The sequence below is a fragment of the Stegodyphus dumicola genome, chromosome 3, assembly GCF_044657685.1.
Source record: "Stegodyphus dumicola isolate Sdum_Otavi_A_Nest chromosome 3, ASM4465768v1".
NCBI classification, from domain to species: domain Eukaryota; kingdom Metazoa; phylum Arthropoda; class Arachnida; order Araneae; family Eresidae; genus Stegodyphus; species Stegodyphus dumicola.
The window spans coordinates 108,513,330-108,530,448 of NC_140770.1; the positions used below are offsets into that span (position 1 = coordinate 108,513,330).

Here is a 17,119-nt window from a genome sequence, read left to right on the forward strand (position 1 = left end):
TTTCTATTAAGGCTTTGAACTTGGGATGGCAATAATGGACTTGGGCATAATCCGAAATCATCAGGCACAGGAAAATGCGTATCTACTGCAGAAAGTGTAGATTTGACTAGTATATCTTCTGTTTTTCGACCGCCTGAACTGAAGTTAAAGGTAATTCCCGGATGAATACACATTCTAACTCTTTTTGTCTTTTTGATTATTAGTTTCTATTGACAATTTCAATGGCAGCTGAGACGTTGATGGACAACTAGTGCTAGTAGCGTCAACTTGAGTATTCTCTGGGTTTGGGGGAAAAAAAAAAAACTAAGTAATTTTAAAGTTATGGTTTATTAAGTCTTTCTCTACCTTTCATTTTCTTCATTGCATTCTGATCCTAAGACAGTTTTTTCTGTTTTTCTTCCGACATCTGGGGAAAAGTGAAAACAAGAAGAGTGGAAGTAAAAATAAAATTAGAAAATAAATATTATAAAGTAATTTTCAGTAATTATGCTCAAATCGTCGCTTTTCTGAGTTGAAAAGCTAACCTAAATTTAACATAATTAAGTAATTCACTGCTGCTTGCGGTAACTGCTTGCTGTTTTTGTTATTCTATGTAGAATAACAATAAAAACAAGCAATCACAAACCCACACGGTGTCCGCCGATAACATCGCGGCAAAAACATCGCAGACGAAAACGTCGCAGCGAAAACAACGCAAGGCAAAAACGTCGTGCTACAAAACATCGTGGGAAAAAACATCGCAAAGAGAAAACATCGCAGTTCTAAAACATCGTGGTACAAAACATCGTCGTCGAAAATAAAGCGGTTCAAAAACTTCGCAGTTTAAAAACATCGTCGTCGAAATTATCGTGGTAAAAAACAAAGTATCTACAAATCATCGCATGACGATAACATCGCCGACATGCTTTTTTCAGACTTTAATAACTGTAAATAGATATTCCCATAATAATTTGTGAGCGCAAGATAGAAACAAGGATAATTTGTTTTTCATGTTTTATATTAACTAATAAATTTTTGCTGAGAAAATAAGAAGGAAACTTCAGCATAGAAAATTAATGCAACTTATAGCACTTAATAGAATTTTAAACTGACATAGTTAACTAACAAAGACCATTAATAAATAATTTTTATAAACTTTTTACTGGTAATTTTTCATAAAAAGTATAATCTAGAAGTTGCATTTAATTTTCTATGCTTAAGTTTCCTTCTTACGTTTACAGCAAAAATTTATTAGTTAATAAAAAATGTGAAAGTAAAAATTATCCTTGTTTACATCTTGCGCTCACAAATTATTATGGAAATATCTATTTACCGTTATTAAAGCCTAAAAAAAAACATGTCTGCGATGTTATCGTCATGCGATGATTTGTAGATACTTTATTTTTTACCACGATATTTTCGACGACGATGTTTTCAAACTGCGAAGTTTTTGAGCCGCTTTATTTTCGACGACGATGTTTTGTACCACGATGTTTTAGAACTGCGATATTTTCTCTTTGCGATGTTTTCTCCCTCGATGTTTTGTAGCACGACGTTTTCGCCTTGCGTTGTTTTCTCTGCGACGTTTTCGGCTGTAACCCCCCCCCCCCCCCCACACACACACACAAAAAAAAAAAAAAAAAAAAAGGGAAGAGAGAGAGAAGATAAATGGTGCACAAATTACTACGATTGCAACATTAGACACAAAATAAGGATTAATTTGTCGAACGCACCGTTGTATACGGCACCAGCGTTTACCCTTATATACGCATCGGCATCACGTATTTTCGTTCACATATATATTTACAAGATCAGCTCAACTTATATCAAAAACTGCAAAAAGCATTAACTGATAAAAATCAAACGGATATAGTAAATAGTATAGATCTTATGCATCAACTGCAGTTTTTGCACGCTTTTGAAGGAAATGTAGCATCGCCGGTTGAAACTCTAAGCTATATCGTTGTCGACAACGTAGCGGTATGTAGAAAAGAATTTTGGATATATTCCTAGATATCAGCTCTAGAGCATCTTTTGTGCTCTTGTAATCACAGTTTGAACCTTGTCGTAAGCTACGCTGCAAACAGCAATTAATTCAGTGCAAACTTATTAGATATGTAAGTTAGTTAATTTGTTTTTAATTTTAAAGTAATAAATAGTGTTTAGCCATATATTTGATATCCAATATGTTTAGTATATTATTTCGCTTCGCTTGTATAACATGTTGTTGTTGACTTATGCTGACTAGTCTGACCTACAGTCAGCTCAAGCCCACGAAATTCCTCGTGGCAAGGAGCTCAAGATACGCCTGTCATTCGCAACAGCCTTGAGCACCTTACTGGTGACACTGCGATTTAGCACAGTTTCTCCACCAATTTTGTTGGAGAACACCCTGCGAAAGACAGGTCCAACCGTGTCGTACCCCCGTTTCCCTACCACTAATCTCTCGAGAGGACTTCCAGCTCGCTGCATATTTAGAGTGTCCTCATGCCGCACGGACACTATACATTTACAAAGCTTGTGGGTTTTAACAAAACACAAAATGTTTGCATATTTAGACAAATTAAATTTAGGCAAATTAAAGATAAAATGTAATTTTTTTGTCACTGCATAAAGGCGCTCGCTATACATTTGCACGATGGCGCCGATTAGGTTTGGCGCGGGCCTGCCCACGAGCCTTTCACAGTGAAGTCAGAACGACCCAAGTGGAGGCTGCTCACCGAGTTGGCAACCCGACTTAAGAAGACTTACGAAAGTTTAAAATGCTATATTTTAATTTTTATTATTAAATCTTGACCCAAATACCTAAAGCTCCCCATTTCTATAGGTTATACATTCCTTTTGTTCAACTTTATCTGTTTTTCTGCTTATATTCAGCCTTCTTTTTTTTTTTTTTTTTTGTGGCAATTTTTACTCTGAGAAGTGAGTGATATTTTGATTTACTTATTCGCTCCATGTCGAGCTCTAGTAAGCCTAAAAGCCCTCTCTTAAAGTGTATAACAGCTATATATGCCCTAAATTTAAGAGTTTGTAATTCCACAATGGCAACCACCGGCATAAATTTTCAAAAAATGTTGTTTAAATTTTGTTTGCCTTTTGTGTCCTTTATAAGCACTTTTATAAGAGCTTTTGCTCACATACTTTTATATACACTATGAAGAATATTAATTATTTCTTTGGCCCAGTCCTTTGGATTTGTTTGTGTACACTCTTCTAACTGATACAGCTCGCTGATATGTACAAAAAATGTCTGGTCCACCTACGCACTGACCATATATAGGTAGTTTTGCACTAGAGAAAGTGTGAAAAAATGCAGCAATTACAGCACTTTCCATTCACTATTTATGATTCTAACTCCATTTTGAAGTTTGTCAATAAAGACATCCATTAGTGAACGATGTTGACCCCTCCATCAAGATATTTTTATTTTCACTTCAATTTTCTAACTCTGAAACGGGGCTTCTGAATATGACTTACGCGTTCATATTTGGTGACACTACTTAAATATAAATATCTTTTACGTCACAAATCACTTTCAAAAACATCTCCTGCCGATGAGAAACATTTTAGTTCACTCGAGGAGAATTTCTTTATTAATATTATTTTCAATTTCTTTCACAATCCGTTTCATAAATTTGTTCCTTACTCATTTTCGTTTACAAACACGGCTTCGATATTTTTATCACCCTTTATTATACTTTTAACTCGAATGTTATTAAAAATAATCAAAGACTAAGATAAATCTAGCCGTATGCAATGTTTCGAATCAACTCAAACTCATGTGCTAGCGAGAATATAAGGCTTTCAACAGGCAATTAATAAAAATATTGCATTTTATTGGAAATAATTTTATGTTGCTGCACAGATTACAGATAAGATTCTATTAATTCCCTCTCTTTAAAAGGCTTTACATTACAGTTCAAAGGTAAAAAAAATATTTATGTCCATTTCTAGCTCTTTTCAACCCTTTGAATGTGCACTTCCGGTGATTTAAATGCCCAATTCCGGTTTTTGCGTCTTTATGAAATCCTTAATATCTCGGTTTTTAATTAACGTAAAAACAAAAGCGGACCAGTTTTAGAAAGCTAAATAAACAATCTATTCAATGGACGAATAAAAGAAAATTGCCATTTTTTGCCAAAATTGGCCTTTTTAATGTGTTCGGATACCTTAAAATTTGAAATGAGATCCAGAAAGTTTGAAATGACTATAGTCTGGAATATAGGAGTGGGTTTGAGAGGCAAAAACTGGATCTTGACTAAATTCTTTTTTTGACTAAATTATTTTTCCTCTTTAAATTCTTCAAAGAGGTAATCTTCTAGCCCTGGAGGTGGGTGATAACTGAAGAAACCAATCTCACTTCAGAGAGTTTTGGAAGTCCGCTTTCACATCATTGCTTGAATTAAAATAATTGATAAGGCTTGGGAAGAGGCCACCAAAAGAGCCTTTATTTATTTGCATGGAAGAAACTTTGGCTAGATAGCGTTATCTAACGCGAATCCGAGAGTTTTTAAGCAAGTGTTTGTAAAGTCTGTAATCAATAAGATTGCGTCTGTAGCCAATATTATGATGCTAGAGGTTGATAGCAACGACATCGATGAACTAATGAAATAGTCAAGAGATGATCATCGAAGAAATAGGCTTGACCTCACTTCGCCACAAGAAGTCTTGAACATAATTAAAAAGCTTAGAAACAGAAAAGCGCCCGGACTAGATAATGTAAATAATTTTGTACTGAAATGGCTTCCTATCAATATTATCACGAGGCACACAGGCATTTTAAATGCATGCCTCTACATCAGTTACTTCTCGAGGATTTGGAAGACCGCCAAAATGATTGTACTCCCAAAACCGGGGAAAGATCAGACGAAGCCAGAATAGTACAGGCCCATCAGCCTGCTTCCCAGCATAGGCAAGATTTTAGAACAGATCATCCTCACCCGGATTCAACACCATCTCGACAAGCTACCTTTAGAGCAATTTGGATTTCGCAAAGCTCTTTAAACCACAAAACAACTGGTGCATTTAAATGAATTTATAGGCAGTGCTTTGCACAACAAGAGATATGTTGCCTTACTCATGCTAGACCTGGCGAAGGCATTCGACCGCGTCTGGCATGAGGGGCTTATCTACAAGCTGATTAACTTAAAGTTCAGTAGAGAGCTTGTCCAAATCATTTACTCCTTCCTTTCCAACAGGACCTTCTATGTACAGAAAGGTAAAGATACTTCTTGCAAAAAGCACGTGAAGGCCGGTGTCCCATAATGATCTATACTTGGACCAGTTTTATACCTGTTTTATGTAGCCGACTTACCTGCAGATCACCTAGATCAGAACTGTTTTATGGGTTGCTATGCAGACGACACAGCTTTCGCTGTCAAGTCTGCATCGCCAAATTTCGCTTTAACCAAGCTACAAAGACTCATGCCAAAACTTAAGCTCTGGTGCTCTAAGTGGAGGATCGCAATAAATGCAGACAAGTCAAAACTTATTGTTTTCAAGAAAAAAAAATGAACTCTCCTCTGACTGCTCAGCTGAAACTCTTCGGAACTGTAGGGCCAATTGTAAAAAGCGCCACGTACTTAGGGCTCAAATGCAGCTAGAATTTTCAGTGGAAGGAGCCCGTCAATCATATCAGAGGCAAGACAGTGGGAGTTATTCAAAGTCTCACTCCACTTCTTTTTTCGACCTCTACATTAGACTTAAAACGCAAAAGGCACATTTACATCTCCATCATACGGCGGCCCATCTTTGCCTATGCATCTCCCGCCTGGGCTTCTATTCAAAAGAAGGATTTAAACAAACAGCAAGTGACACAGAATAAACTACTGCGTATGATAACCAACGCCCACTACTATGTTTCCAACCAAACGCTGCACAGAGATTTAAAATTAGATACTGTAGAAGAGTATCTGCACAAAGCTAACATAAATTCTTTCAAGAAAGTGCAGGACTGAGCCATATGAATGATCTAAATTATGTTATTCTCGAGGATTCACTTGCGGCCTACCTCACTCGGGACTTAAATTTTCCTACATAATCTGCTTCGCTGCTTGTACACTGCTCACAAAAAAAAAAAAAAAAAAAAAAAAAAAAAAAAAAAGGACAGTGCTATATCTCCCGTTCTACTGGGCCTATTGACAATATTCAAACTGCGTTTTTCATGTCTCGAAACCGCTACTTAGGATATATATTAGATTTATATATAGCACTATTTTAACATAAGTATTTTGACACAAAATCGGACTTTTTCTGAAATAACATACCAATTTTTTTACATATTTCAATTCTAAATATTAAATTTTGTAAAATTTGGTGCGAAATTTACGGAGAAATTCAACAATTTATGTTTGCGCCAAAATTAGTTCACTTGGCGAACTTCTTAGTATGTGGCAACCTATTTTCATTTCCATTTTTACATAGTGCGTCAGAGGAAAAAAAGACCAATCGTTTTTTCTTTCAAATAATGTTCTTTATCTTATATTTTTAATTATAATTGTTATTAATTTTAAGCAATTTTTTTCTTTTTCAACTTTATTTTAATTGTTTACATTGCTTGGTTTCTTTCGAATAACTGTTTTAAAAATTTCTATTTACTCATTCGAACTGCGTAGTTTAAATCAAAGGCACATCTTTTTTTTTTTTTTTTTTTTTTTTTTTTTTTTATAATAGTTTTCTTTATACTAGTATATTTTTAGTTTTTTAAATGTTTAGAGTTTTATTTTAATTGTTAGCGTTGCATTGTCTATTCATATAATTATTTTAAAATTTTCTATTTATTCATTCGAACTGAGCATTTTAAATATATTTACTAATATAAATTTTCGAGAATTTGATTTTATTTATTTGAATTCCGTTTCTTTCGGAAGAATACTTTGTAACTCAGACTACGATGCATTTGAAAACTGCATATATTAAAAGAGAAATTACAGTAAAGCACACTTAATACGCCTTTCAATGCTCTGTTCAGTGTGTGTATTTAATAATGGCAAAGCACACGAGGGCTATCTGCCTAAGGGGAGGGATACCTTCGTGGAGGACTTTTTAAGGGAAACTAAGGGATACACGTTACACATGGGAAAACCCACGAAAACGCCCATGCAGCCAGCCCATTCGCGGGATTCGAACCTCGGACAGAACTATCAGTGTTCAGCGACTTTACCGCTCGGCCGTTGGTGGGCTGTTCGGTTCAGAAAAGATATATATAAATAAGAGAGATGTATAACCGACATTTTAACTTAGAATAACTTGCATATACTGCTTTAAACATTTTTATCATTGTGCCCATTGCTTTACACAATTTTATCCTACATTTGGTTTACTAAAATTTTATTCATATTTTAGTCAAATATTTTATTTTTGAAATCGCAAGAATCAAATATCATAAGGTTAAAAAGTTTTAAATTAAAAAAAATACAAATACTAAATTTTACGCAAAAATTTATTTTTTCTTCTCTTTTTCTTCAGGCATTCTGCTTCATTCTTGCTCTTTTTCTTTAGGCACTCTGGAAGTATATTAAAAAGCATCCAATTTTTCGAAACATCTTGGTATTTCTGACAATCATTTTAAATAAAGTTATCGCCTTCCATTTCATAAAGGCCCACAAGCGGCCGAGCGGTAAAGTCGCTGAACACTGGTAGTTGACTCTGTGGTTCGAATCCCGGTAAACGGGTTGGTTGCATGGGCGTTTCCGTGGATTTGCTCATGTGTAACGTGTATGCCAGCTGGTTTCCCTTAGAAATTTCTTCACGAAGGCATCCTTCCTTTTAGGCAGATAGCCCTGCTTTGCCATAATTTAATAATCCAATTCAATCCATTTCATCAGACACTTTAGAGGCTAAGCATTTTGAAGGTATGAGATAAAAGGAAAGGCTGGTTTCACCAAGAGGTTTTGGTTTATTTAATTATGACAAAGAACACTAGGGCTATCTTCCTAAGGGAAGGGATGCCTTTGTGGAGGAGTTTCTAAGGAAAACTGCCTCGTATAGACGTTACACATGGGGAAAACCAAGAAAATGCCCATGTAGCCAGCCAGCCCGTTCGCGGGATTCGAACCGCGGACAGAACTACCAGTTTTCAGCGACTTTACCGCTCGACCGCTGTTTCATCAGGAGGAAAAAAATACGTCTTTAGGTGACATCCACATACATCATTGGATAAACTCCTGAACTTTCAAATAATTCGACTGGGAAATCATGGGATTCTTCGTTTATGATACGATATGATGTTTCATAACGTAATTTAAATTTATACAACCTTATAGTCTAAAACCAGTCGCTCTTCACTTTAATCTGCAATGATATCGTTTTTGTCTTTTCTTTTAACCCCACAAGCTCAATTGATGGTATTTGCTGGTGTACACGTCCAAGAGTTTTCTCTTTGAACACCTAAATTCTTTGAAGTATCCTGAAAGTATCTTCAAAACCGTCCAACTTTTTTAAACATCTTGGTATGGTTTGGTTTATCGAGATTACGGCAAAGCACACTAGGGCTATCTGCCTAAGGGGAGGGATGCCTTCGTGGAGGACTTTCTGAGGGAAACTGGCTCGTATACACGTTACTCATGAGGAAAACCACGAAAACACCCATGCACCCAGCCCGTTCGCGGGAATCAAACCTCAAACCGAACTACCACTGTTCAGCGACCGCTCGGCCGCAGGTGAGCTAAACATCTTGGTATATCTGACAGCCAAATTGTCCTGCAAATTTTCTTCTTTCCTTCTACAGTTATTTTCAGTCCTCACACAAGAAAATTAAGATTTTTCGATTGCTAGACTTCCAGAAATTTTGCATTTTGTCAATTTTTTAAAATTATTAATTACATGAATTGCGTTTCAGCTGAAGACAGCTTTTCATTTTCTAGTCATTTTGACTATAAATAAAGTTTAAAGCGAAGTCCAAAGGATAACTATTTTAATTAAGAGATTTTTTGCTAAATATCAAAGAAATAAAACAGTAAATCAGTGTTTATTCTGTACCACCGAGTGATCCTATTCTTATATAGGCTGAAACAATCTAAACCATTAAAGATCATGTTTTTTATGCAATCTTTAACGCGAGAGAAAAATTAGCTTCTTAAAACATTCTTTCTAAGAGAATTAATATAAAAATTTATATTTAAATATATTTTTAAAGCTGGGACTTGAACCAAACTGTCAAACTTTTAAAGTTTAATTTACGTGGTGGTTATAATTAAAGTTCCACTTTGAAACGGTCACAAAAGGAAAACTACCGGACCAAATGTTATCACACTTGGAAATCGTGTAAAGGAGGTTATGGGAATTTATTTTCCGCGGAGAAAAAAAAAAAAAAAAAAAAGAGTTTAAAACTTGAAAATATCGGTTTAAAATGTGTTTAATCGTTTCCGAAACGTGTTACAAAGCATGTTCAATGCAGCGTCCAGTATTTTCCGAAAGCAAGTTAAATCCTGTTACTGCATTCTCAACAGTAGCTCTTAGCACCCTGTATATTATTAAATTTTAATTGAAGCTATGCGTTATATGTGTACCATGCGTAAGATTTTTGCTTTTATGGAAAAAATAAAGAATCGAAGCAAATATACTTCGGATAATGGCCCAAAACTGAAAAAATTTCCCCTCCCTCCGAAAATAAAATATTGAAACTTCGACCTTGAATTTATTGGATTATCGAAATATTCAGGGTTCTAAGTCCTAGTTCCGACAACAATTACGTCAAAAATTGTTGGTTGTGCATTAGCACTGAAGGCGTAATGAGTACGTTTCCTCAAGCACAGAATTAAAGAATCATAAGTCAAAATTTTATCTACCAAATCTTTATTTAATAAAATAGGATAATTTTGCTTAACTTAAGCATAAAATTAAAGTAATAATCTTCACAGACATTAAAATTGAAGTATCGAAAAGGAGATAACTTACATAGAATCTTCCTCAGTCTTAAATATCATCAGGCTTACCTATTTTAGGCAATAAGAAAAAGAAACAGGAATATACTTTGACACCGCACCTGGAAAAGAGAAGTACTACTGGATTAGACCTTTGGCCAGGTACAAGTAGCTAGGGTGAGAATCAAATATACTGCATTGCACACGAACTTTACTTTCTCTCGCTAATATATATCTTGGCGCACGTTCGTTTCGTATGCCTTTCGAGTTTCATTATGCAAAATACCTAAATTTATGCTAACAAAAATTCCGAATTACTGAAGCTGAAGTAAAAGGTTTAGTTTATATTCACTGTAAGTTAATAAAGTAATAATCAGAGTGTATTAAAAATACATTATAGAATTTACGCTGATCCAACTTTTTGTCTGAATGCACAACATGTAATGGAAGAGAAGGCTTGTAGAGATTTGTTTTTGACAAGCCTCTAAAAAGTAGATGTCATACTCCTTTTGTCTCTTCAATGTCAAAAAACTTTCCTTTGAGAGGCAACTTTAGATTTTGCGAAAGAAAAAAAAAAAAAAAAAAAAAAAATCACAAGAAGACAAATTTTAAGAACATGCAGGACGATTGAGTACACATACTTATTTTCGGAATACAAGCGGTTCTCCGATTGGTTATTGAATAATGAAAAGATACATTGTTATGTAATACGAAACATTTGGAATACGTTTTCTGACTGAACAACGTAAGATTAAAAGTCATCTGCTTAATTCACAGCCATTTACAAGTCAACTACTCGGGCAATTGCAGAATCGTTTTGATTTTGAGCTTGTAAGACAAACCTAATATCACTGGATTTAAACACTTCTTTAATCTTCCGAGAACATTCCTTCTTTAGCTCATATTCCAAGAATATTAAGTGAATACAATTATTGCAAAAGAAATTGAATATTCATTTGGACTAGGGCTTGGTAGTTTACTAACGAGTTAACAAAACTTAAATTCTGCTTTTTGTGTCTAAGAATACAACAGTATCTTAAATATTTAGAAATAAAATATTAAATTGGAAATTTAATTGCAGCCTCAGCAGTTGCTTAGCATTTGAAGATTGTTAAATACCAATTGTTTGTTGCGAAGTCTAACCCAGGCTGCATAGTTGGTTTTCGTAATTTTCTAGGTTCTCTTTACAAAGGTTCTCTATGAAAGCATCTTAACCAAATAGCTCCCATGTTCTTTCTCTGTTCAAATAACCAACTAACCTAGTTCAAGCGCGATTTCCAAGTGAAATTACTAGCAAAACCCGAATACTCATTAAAAATCATGTAGCTTGCCAATCGGGAGTAACATGAAAGATACGGCGCAAATAACTGAATTGCTGTTACGGTACGCTGTTTCTAAACTTACATGGTCATTCCTTAATTAAATATAATTGATTTATAACTTCTACTAGAGCTGACGGTAAGAATTGAAGTGCAAATAAATAATATCGCGTGCAATTTTGATTAATATAAAATTAGAAATATTTGCCTTCAGACAGAAAGTTTTTTGAAAAATCTGCAATTACTTTATAAGAAGAATTTATTAATAACCCTAATAATTACTTATTATATTACTGATGATTAGAATTCAGTTCGTGACAATTATATTCTAAATTAGAATGTTAAGGATATAATGAAAATACGCTTCGCATTAAATACATTTTAGGATAAAAAATGAGTTGATTTTTTATGTTTAAAAACTTCTTAAATTCATTTAACTAACGGCCCACCAGCGGCCGAACGGTAAAGTCGCTGAACACTGGTAGTTCGGTCCGAGGTTCGAATCCCGCAAACGGGCTGGCTGCATGGACGTTTTCGTGGTTTTCCCCATGTGTAACGTGTATACGAGCCAGTTTCCCTTAAAAAGTCCTCCACGAAGGCATTCCTCTCCTTAGGCAGATAGCCCTAGTGTGCTTTGGCGTAATTAAATAAAGCAGAGCAAAGCAAGCATTTAATTAACATCGTAGCCCTGTTGTTAATTGAATCCAGAATTTGGGTGTCGTTTATATAATTATTCTTACTTGTCCACAGAACCTGCTGACTTATCCAGCCATTAAGTAGCTGCAGATCATTTCTACATAACCATTGAACTTCCATTAATTCGGTCTCTAGAAGATTGTATGTTTATATTATAATTTGACTTTATAAATAAATAATAAATTTATAATGAATTTATAAAAATGATTATTCTAAATCTTATGTTTCTATAAAAATATAATGTGCTTTAAAAATATGGATGATAGTATCAGCCGTTGCTTCAGCCACTTCATAAGCAACAGCTTGTTTAGAAATAAATTATGCAGTTAATGTCATAAAATATTTTCGTAAAATTCAAATACACATCAAACGGAAGTTCTCAGGTTTAGACAATTCGATTTAAACGAAGTTAAAGTAAAGTAGCAGGGAAAGGAAGAAAGAGGAAAAAGGAAGAAAAAAAGGAAGAAAGAGAGAAATTAAAAAAAAAATAGTTAAAAATTTGAATAATATCATCTTTAATTAAAAAAATAGCTTTTCATATAGTATTAATAAATATTTATTAAGTATCATTGAGAAAAAAAATTATATAATTAATTCTTCGTAAAATTTTACTTGAAATTTAAGGTTAAAAATAGCTGTGGCAATTCACTGTAACAAATATCCATAAACCACATTCGGCGTTATTATCGCTCAAAAAAAAAGATGTCAAATTTCAAAACGCGAAAATATGTAAATTCGTGTATATCTTAGACAATTTTTAATAAAAAAGTCTAATTTTTTGCAGGTATGCTTAGAAACACACCTACTTTAAGATGATGGTAAAAATTTTATACGTTATAATACAAAATTTTTTTCGAAAAATTTATAAAAATTATTTAAAAATAGAAATTTAAAAAATAAAACACAAAAAATGGGTAAATTTTATTTGGAATGAACCTAAATTCCAAAATGTGAAAGGAAAAATAATAAAAGTTTAATGAAAAAAGATATATCAATAAATATTTGCCAAATTCAATTAACATTGAGGAGCTAAAATTTTGAGAGCTAATATTTTAAAAACTACTCGTACGATTTTTACAAAACTTGGTATTCTGGCATAATTTGAGTCGTAGAATCGAAATATGGAAAAAAATTGGTATTCTATTTCAGAAAAAGTCCGATTTTGTGTCAAAATACCTATGTTAGAATAGTGCTATATATAAATCTAATATATATCCTAAGTCGCGCTTTCGAGACATGAAAAACGCAGTTTAAATTTTGTCAATAGGCCCAGTAGAACGGGAGATATAACACTGTCCCCCCCTTTTTTTTAGCAGTGTACATAAGTTTTTGTATTCTGCATTATATTTCGTATTTTACCATAATTTTGTATTTTGAATAATATATCATATTTTCTGTATCTTATGTGTTGTAACTGTATATAGCTTGTATAATTTTTTCTTATGTTATCCACCCTTGTATTACATTTAACATGCTTTTGAATTATTTGACTGATGTGTTTCTGTTATTTATGCAACGACACAAACATACAGCACAGTATCCTCACAGCACCTGAATCTTGCGCTTCTCGAAGACTTTGCGACTCATGGTCGCCCCCTGTTACCACCTCAGACCTTTATCAAACTATCATGAAGTCTTAATGTCATGTGCCCACTGGGCTTCATTTTCATGAGCCGGATAAATTGCGCATATGCGCGATATTTCGGCAATAACCGTGCAGACCAGACCATCGAAGAAATTAGTTGTGTGAGGAGATTTCGTCAGGAAGCTGGATATAACAACCTCAGAAAATCAACAGCCTTCCAGTAAAATAAGGGAGAAGCCGAAAGTATGAGAGACTGTTGCAACATACTTTGAGAAACATCAGCCTAATAAGGTAGTATTTATACGCGCTTAACGATAATGCTGTGTATCCTTTTCGCCAAATTTTGAAACGTAGGAAAAGTCATATGTCTTTAAACAACTTTCTTTTAATAGAGAATGTATTATAAAATATAAATTGCGTTATTCTAAATTTGTTTGAGCATTTGTGGTACTCTTCTGTTATCGGGACCGGATTCAGAAATATATGCATGCATGTATGTACGTATGTATATTACGCATATCACGTGTGCATGTATGTATATTACGCATATCACGTATGTATGTATGTGTATGCATACACACATATATGCACATACATACATGCACACGTGCATGCATACCTACATACATTTCTGAATCCGGTCCGGATAAAAAGAAGAGTACTGCATTTGTTTCAGAATGAAACGCATTATGCACTTCCTATGGAAAAAATTGTTTCGCTTAACGAGAGTTTCGCATTATGTGTAAAACCTAGGAACAAACGTGCTCGTCAAGCGAGGTTCCACTGTATAGCCCTCAAGCGTGGTTTGACCATCAATTGCAAAACAGTTCCCAGCAACATTTTTTTTTCTTTTCTTTCTTTAAAAATTTTTATCTTATCTAAAGAATACTGTTATTCTAGGTTTCTTACAAAGAATTTAGAAAATCAGTTTATTTTTCAAATGAATTTAAAAATAAAACTTAATTAAAGATAATATCTAATTGTTTGAAAGAAACGTGTCTGTGAAAGATCTTAAAACAGACGAAATAATACATTTGTATAAGGCTCTTGGGCAAGCTTACTGTTGTTTTATCCGATATTTACATAGTTTAATTTAGGAGAAGAACCCCGAAACGCTGACCTTCTTACTAATTTTGTCTTTCATTTGCTGTCATTGGATGGCGCCACCTACGATTTTGTGACTTTCACTCTTCGTCCTCTTAATCGCGGATGCTGAGAAGCAGGAAGGATTTTTTTTGCGCGGAACGTTCGTGATATTCACTTTGCAATTCTTAGCCCATCCCATCTGATCAAGAGCGTAAATGTTTGTGTTCGTTTGGGCGCGAGAGTTACATTAATTTGAAATATCGCAGATGCATGTGATTTGATAATTTAATACGGGATTGAACTAGGATTTAAATTTTGAAAATATCGTTGAGAGTATTAACCAAATGGATGAGGTTTAATTTCATCTAAACACATATAATTTAAATTCTTCTCTGCATCCTGTAATTCTGTATGTAATTATTACATTTATTTGTCAATTTTTTTACGTATTGTTCTCAAAAAATTGTTTGTTTAATCTTTATTTTTATATTTCAGTCCTGTCTTCTGGTAAATAGTTGTGAATGGGTTAGTAGTTGTTTAATTTGCTTATGATTTTGTGCGTTGCAGATTGAGATCTTTATATTAGTAAATGTAAGATATATATCTAATATGGATTTTAATAATTTTATCAAGAAAGAATGCTTGCTAAGTTAATTTTACTAACTATAAATGCTTATTAAGTTAATTTTACCAGCTACAATTGCTTACTAAGTTATTCACTTTTCGATCTGAGAAAACATGGCTTTGATTGTTAAGTTGATGTGTTTTCATTAATATCATATGAAAATGTTTGTAACAATCTGGACATATGTTTGAAAATTTCCTTGTAAAATCAGCCACTGTACTTAATCTTAGAAATAAACTCAATCACATGTGCAATGTACAAATTTCAAATATTGCCAGAGTATCATGTGGTGATTGCTTTAACAAGGAAATACCTTTTGGAAATATTTTGGCATATGTTTTTAATGAATCTATAATTCTGTTGTGAATTCGTAAAGCAATTTTATAATCAAACTTTTCTGAATATTTCTTCTAGAAAACTAAAAAAAAGTACTTTTATTTAATTAGAATAATTGGTATTTTGCAGGCAGATTTGAAGTTTAAAAATGATTGAAACCAATGATGTGCGTCAGTCTCTAGTACTACTATATAAAGGATTTCTGCTTCGAAAGAGGCATTACATAGTCACAACCATTTTTGAAATTGTTCTCCCTGTCTTCATTGCCAGTATTCCTGCCATAATACAATCAGAACTACACTCTGATTATGCAGATGATGTCCAAGGTCCACAACAGATGAATGTATCAACATTTCCTCCATTTGAACCATTTGAATTCAAAGGCTATGTTAGAAAAGATCTTAAGATGGAATTTGTGTATACGCCATCAAATGAAGTCTCTCAGAAACTTATGACTGCTGCAGTTTCTTTGTGGGATCAGAAAGCAAATACGTCTTTCAATATAAGTAAGAATGTTAATTAAATATTTAAGTATATATCTGTATATATCTCACGTTCTGAAAGATTATAGAGCTGCCATAATACTTCATCAGAACTATATATATTGAGATTATAGAAATCTGTCTATCTTACCATAAAGTAGTTATGATCATTAACCCTTTGCGACATGCATATTTAAAATATATTTTAATCTAAAAAAAAATGCCTTAGAATAAGTCAGATGGACTTATTTATGTACTTTTCAGGCTTGAAAAAATTCTGCGCTTTTATTTTTTACGGGAAAAGGTGGGATACCATTCGTCCCACCACGCAACTAGCACATGTCTTATACCATATTAGTGTATAGCAGGAAAAAAAAAATTAATATGTAGAATGAATAAAGAAAATACAGCATTCATTCTAAAATATTGATAATAAACACATTAAAATGCATTTTGTGCAATATATTTAATATTTTTTAATTTTAGGAACAAAAGAAAATATTTTTTGGATATTATTTTAAGATTAAAATTTGATACTCGTACATATGATACTAAATAAAATATTAAAATTGCCACTTGATTCAAAAACATATATATATGATTAAAAATGAAAAAAGTCATTTTTCATGAAATTTTGAAAAAATGTTGTTTCATTCTTTTGTAAGCATAGAGGCACTTCACATGTTTCACACATCCAAAATGTTCGTCGTTCTTCTTTTGATGTGCTGCAATATGCACATCTTCTGCTGCTCCTTCTCTTTGGTTTGTGACTTACATTTTTTAGTCTTTTCTGGTTGTACAAACGGTTTTTTAGTTTTTATTTGAACTGGGGATTTCAGTTAATTTTTCAGCTCTTTCTTGCCTGCAAGTGCCATTAGACCTTCTAAAACTGAGAGACTAAAATCTTTCATTGTTTTTACATCATGATTGGGTTTGCGAACAAACTTAAATAGAATAAATGTGTTTACTATACTCGCATGTAAAAAGGAGAAAAATATCCTGTGCCTCCATTTCTTGCTTTTACTGTCTATTTCATATAGTCCTTTCAATTGATCAAATAAGTCAACATATCCCGTATTCTTATTATATGAAATAATGCTTTTTGGGTACAGTACTTTTTTTTTTGTTTTTCCATCTCGTTCTTTTCT

The 17,119-nt window shown here is 33.4% G+C and overlaps 1 protein-coding gene across 3 annotated transcripts in view; it reads left to right on the top strand.

Moving 5' to 3' along the window:
- The first annotated feature begins 14,649 nt into the window (after positions 1-14,649).
- The window catches only part of LOC118201272 (phospholipid-transporting ATPase ABCA3-like), a 157,157-nt gene continuing 154,687 nt past the window's right edge, over positions 14,650-17,119 (top strand). Inside the window, exons 1-3 of one of the 3 annotated variants that reach the window (XM_085813160.1) lie at positions 14,650-14,937; positions 15,024-15,053; positions 15,619-15,995. In XM_085813160.1, coding sequence (XP_085669286.1) covers positions 15,638-15,995 — 358 coding nt within the window. In that variant the 5' untranslated portion in view covers positions 14,650-14,937; positions 15,024-15,053; positions 15,619-15,637. The remainder of the gene's footprint in view (positions 14,938-15,023; positions 15,054-15,618; positions 15,996-17,119) is intronic. The other 2 variants (XM_085813158.1, XM_085813159.1) reach the window with 2 other exon arrangements.